This window comes from Penaeus japonicus, unplaced genomic scaffold (genome assembly GCF_977035675.1).
Source record: "Penaeus japonicus unplaced genomic scaffold, GWHDUDI00000001_assembly GWHDUDI00000010, whole genome shotgun sequence".
Classification (NCBI taxonomy): Eukaryota; Metazoa; Arthropoda; class Malacostraca; order Decapoda; family Penaeidae; genus Penaeus; species Penaeus japonicus.
The window spans coordinates 28,047,408-28,052,407 of record NW_028234412.1 but is presented as its reverse complement, the minus strand read 5'-3'; the positions used below and the strand labels follow the sequence as shown (position 1 = coordinate 28,052,407).

At 40.1% G+C, this 5,000-nt stretch overlaps 3 protein-coding genes across 4 annotated transcripts in view; 2 read left to right on the top strand and 1 right to left on the bottom strand.

Moving 5' to 3' along the window:
* Pex14 (peroxisomal biogenesis factor 14) overlaps positions 1-3,461 on the bottom strand; it is a 13,027-nt gene extending 9,566 nt beyond the window's left edge. The window contains exons 1-5 of one of the 2 annotated variants that reach the window (XM_043032254.2): positions 3,346-3,461; positions 2,012-2,067; positions 1,408-1,545; positions 811-972; positions 60-215 (exon numbers count right to left, since the gene is read on the bottom strand). In XM_043032254.2, the coding sequence (XP_042888188.2) occupies positions 60-215; positions 811-972; positions 1,408-1,545; positions 2,012-2,053 (498 nt within the window). In that variant the 5' untranslated portion in view covers positions 2,054-2,067; positions 3,346-3,461. Of the gene's footprint in view, positions 1-59; positions 216-810; positions 973-1,407; positions 1,546-2,011; positions 2,068-3,176; positions 3,196-3,345 lie in introns of those variants that run through there. The other variant, XM_086541136.1, reaches the window with a different exon arrangement.
* LOC122266190 (uncharacterized) overlaps positions 1-5,000 on the top strand; it is a 438,286-nt gene that overhangs the window by 220,289 nt on the left and 212,997 nt on the right. The gene's annotated exons all lie outside the window — the stretch shown is intronic.
* LOC147471167 (uncharacterized) overlaps positions 3,670-5,000 on the top strand; it is a 3,192-nt gene continuing 1,861 nt past the window's right edge. The window contains exon 1 of the mRNA XM_086541137.1: positions 3,670-5,000. This exon is cut by the window's right edge and continues 1,861 nt beyond it. Coding sequence (XP_086397263.1) covers positions 4,224-5,000 — 777 coding nt within the window. The 5' untranslated portion in view covers positions 3,670-4,223.

The following is a 5,000-nucleotide window of genomic DNA, read 5'->3' as shown; positions in this document are numbered from 1 at the left end:
GAAAAATCATAAAACCATTAGATGAAAAGTCATTCTGAGCAAAGGATTGAAAGTTTTACCTGGATCCTTAAGCTCTGAGCACTCAAGGTCTGCTCGAGAGAAGCTAGAGTTGTCTGGACCTCTTTTAGGACAGACACAACTGACTGCTGCAGCTCAATCATGCTCTCTTCAACAGTTTTCTCTTTTCTGCCCGTCAAAAGGGGTCCCAGATATTTCTATAGGAGAAAAAATTATTCTGTAATGCATTCTGATATAAATAAGATGTTATACAAATTAGATGTTGGATACCATACTATATAGGTATATATAGAATACTGGGGTGTACTTTTCTATCTAAATAGCACTGGTTTTGCAGCATTTGGGAACCATAATGATTTCCTTAGCGACATTTTAGAAAGAAGATAAAAGCATGATGTAATACAATAATCAAGAGACAGAACACAATATTGCATGCTGGATTTCATTTAACAGCACTTTAATTGTCTAATTCTTACAATATTTTCCATATTTTTTTTCTTCTCAATCTAAAGCCAGAATTACTATGAGAGAAGCAAACCAGACAGTGTCAACATTGTCATATTTGCTGTTGTGTACAGAAAAGCATGGTCCCATGTGAGAGGCTGTACATAATGCAAAATAAGAATTGCATGAAGACTGCGAAAAAAAGGGGGGGAGAATGAATCCCCATGTGATAATTTCTTTGGTAATAACATCCTCATTCATGTCATGCTGTTTGTTATTATCACTACTACTTCTATCATCACCATTATCAAATTCAGTATCATATGTCATCTATTTATCCCCTCTCACCTTATACAAATAGAAGACTCCATATGATGCTCCAGTCAAGATGAGGACAAAGTTACAAATGTCGCGTACTTTCACCCACAATGTCGGAGGCTGCTGCACTGCATATGCGGGAACAGGTAATTGAGAGCCTTGTGAGGGCACCACAGCTCCTACTGGAATGACCTGTCAATGAATAGAAGGTTCAAAGAATATATTCTGTTCCCTGTTTTTGATCAACAGAATGAACAGAGAGTATAGTAGGATAGGTATATTGACCGTGGATTATACAAAGATATTTCTACGTTATCATAAGTAAGTGGGAAATGATAGTCTTTGTTTAAGTTACCCTTCCAGGCCAGTTTAAAGGGAAGGAGATATGGAGCAGATTCTTTCATCATGTTCTCTCAATAAGCTATGGTATCCTTTTAGTCTTTTTAGCAATGTTCATAACTGAACATCCTAATCCAATTATTATCTAACTACATTAGTGTCACACTAAAAATCATAGCCATTTAAAAACATGACAAAAATACTTGTAAGATTCCAAAACAAGTCCAATTTGTTGATGCATTCTTCTTCCACCTCGAGTAAATGATGATTCTAGTTGAGCATACTCACACCAGGGACTTGAACTTTCCCAAAAGCCGCCTCGATCTCTGCTTCACTCAAGCCCTTCTTCCTCAAGAACGCCTTCTTTTTATCAGCACCATGACCAATCACACTTGGATTTACCAGGAATTTGGCTGCTTCATCCACCTGAGAATATAATGTATCACTGCTATTCTTACTAATTCTTATTAGTATTTTGATTTACCTGTAAAATAATTAAATGTGTTCCGTGATTCTGTGCCTAACATCCTAAAATCTGTTCAATCATGATATTTAACTGTCTGCGCATGGCAATAAATGACAGAAAATGAAACTTTCAGAAAACAATTTCTTGTGCAATTAACCTCTTTTATATGGAGATATCATGATACCTAAATAATTTCCATAAACTGAGACCCTACTCTCTAAATCAGTCAATCTGGTGTGTGCCATATTGCTCCCAGGTGTTGTGAATAAATGATGCCAAAATCTCTATGGCAAATAATGTAAGCAGTATCAGTTCTCAACTTGACAATAACAAAAACTTTCATACATATATAATATAATAATAAAAAGCCTCAGGTCCTCTAGCAAACCATAGAATCTGCCTGAACAAGAATTAAACAATGCTTACCAAATTCTGGCGAATCACTGCCGGTCCTTCTTCTGTACTCATGGTTCCTCACAGGACTGACAAGGAAACAAAGTAAATTACTTGACATCCTGTGGCCTGAATGCATTCCTTTTTACTTGGCCACAACATACTTGCAAAAGAGCTTATGATCCCTTTGCTGCAATAGGATGCGTCTATCATGCAAATAATTCTGTTTTGCATATTGAAGCAAATTCTGAAGTTAATATAAAATATACAATTCCATTCAATATTATGCTGCCAAGGAACACTTTATACAGTGTTTGGGAACAATGAAGATTGCATTTACATGTCGGCTTGTAAATGTAGTCAACAAACTTATTACTGGGATAGAGGGTTAAAATAAAATGCATTAACTTTTCCATCATAATCATTACATTTCAGAAAAATCTAAAAAGCCTAAAGCTAATAACATAAAATTATATAGTGAATTAAATGGAAATTTGCTATTTCTTTCAATAAATTGATATACTTAAGGATTATTTATAATGTATTTATCTAAAACAGTTCTGTGTTTAAAAAAATATATGGAAACTTTACTTCTAAAGCACACAACTTTCATAGTAACATAAATGTCCGTAATAGTATCGAACTCTGGTACTGTATATTGTCACATTAATAAAACTTGTTTCGTCTTTATTTTTAATTCTTATTCTCTTGTATGTATGTATGTATACCTTATTCATCTTCATCTTCTTGAGTGAACTATTTAAGGGTTTTCAACATGAGTACTGATGTACACAGAAGTTACATTAATGAACAACGAACAGAAGCCAAATATAAAAAGAAGCTTAATAAGCATGACAATGCATGGTATTAGTAAGTTTCAAATTAGAACACATCATCGAGAGCAAAGTCAAGGCCAAAGGTTTCTAATGTCGAAATCTTTCCTCAATCATAGAGGGTTAGTGAGTTACTGCTTATAAGAAATACTTAGATCATCTAAATATATTTACGCGATAACGATCTGAAATTCCTAAATCACGGTGAAATAAAACACATAATTAAACCCGAATCATAAAACCTCACCATAACAACGACTAACTCTTCCATCTCTTTCAAAAACCACGTTCTCTTTATACTACAAGAAATAACCATATCAATCATAAATAACATATCAAACTATCGATTACATAACTTCACCCACAAGATCTAAAATAGGTCTTAATTCACACCACCGAGAAGTCGAATTTCCTTATCAGTTCCTTAAAGTTCCTTAAATGTTCCACTTTAAACTGCCTTAGCACAACATGGCAGCATTACCAATACTATTTAGTGCGTTAAATGATTAATGAACATGGTTATTAAGCACTCACAGGGTCTTAGAAGAGCTGTTGGAGGCGGGAAATTAATGCATTTGTCTAATGTTCTTCTGCACTCTCAGACGAGATTGCGTTTCGTTGAGCTTGAGAGTGAACGCGGTTTAGCGAAGCCTATTCAGCGAAAATGAATTTAGCGAATAGAAGTTAACGAATAGGATTTGGCGAATAGGATTTGGTGAATGGATTGTTTTTGTAGCCTAAGATTTCGGTTTTAGTGTGAGTTGAGGATAAAAAGCTGTATTTCAAGAGGCTTCCAAAAGAAATACACACACTATACATATATATATACATATATATATATATATATATATATATATATATATATATATATATATATATAGTGCTACGCCAGTGGGTCTTTGTCTCTGTGCGAAACATGTGTTACTAATAAACTGATGTAAGCTGGACAAACATGACGTAATGTCTGGGCAAGCGGCGCGGAAGGAACGAGGCCAGGACAGACGCAGTTAGCTGCTGCCCCTGGGAAGACCTCGCGTGTGCCCCTTGTGACCTGATATACTTTGTTGCCCTGTTATTATAGCTGTATTGTGCAGTGTGATGTGCTGCTTACCCCCCTGTATGGTGCCTATAGAAAGTGTACGGGTAAAGAACTAGTGGAAATAAAGGATAGATGTTTTAGAGTGTGTTTATTGCGTGCCCTGCCTTGCCACGTGGTGTGGCCCCTCGTGGTGTTCTGGGACGCTGTGGTGTTCGGTGCCTCTTGGAGCTGTTCTGTGTTCACGACCCTGTGGTTATCACGCCGTCTGCCTAGCCTGCCTCGTGTTGGTGGCAGATAGACGAGGCGGCCGGCGTAACATTGGTGTCAGGAGTGGGATCTGTGATAATTGAACAGAGAGACACACCGATTGATCATGGCGTCCAAAGATGGCGGCAGCCATGAGGGAGAGGAGGCAGGCACGAGTGAGGTGAAGCCGAGCCAGATGGACCTGATCATTTCCATGCTGGCCGGTATGAGGGAGGAAATAGCACAAAAGGCAGAGGAGCAGGCGCAGCATCTCGTCGAGATGCAGGCAAGGAAAGCAGAGGAGCAGGCGCAGCATCTCGTTGAGATGCAGGCAAGGAAGGCAGAGGAACAGTTCTGCCATCTTGTTGAGGTGCTACAGGGCAATCTCGCATCTGTGAAGATGGAAACTCAGCAGTACACCGACAACGTGAAGAGTGAACTGCTGGAGGAGGTGCAGACTCTGAAAGGTGAGGTTCAGGGCCTGAGGGAGGAGGTGAAAGCAGAAAGGCGGCGTCACGAGGCAGCAACGTCGCACGCGGAGAAGGCAGACGAGGTTCTGGCAACAGATGCCAGAGTGTCAGATTTACTGGGGTCTGCCTGGGGTCCGTGGCAGGGAACCCCCGGGCCTCGCAGCGTCGTGTCGGAGCCGGTGGCCGCTGCAGGAGGCTGGGGACCTATCGGAACCGCTCCCTTGGGTACAGGTGGCGGCAAACTCGGACCCGGTCAACCCGCCTCGTTGCCTCCCTCACCCCCTCCCTCCCCTCCGGGCGTGTTAGTTCACGGCACGCGTTCTCCACCCCGCAGCCCCTCGGCCTCCAGACATTCTGTGAGGCGTAAACTGGCGGAATACGACGGGAAGGTGGCCTGGGAGGCATATGTCGCCCAATTTGAAATGCTGGCATCT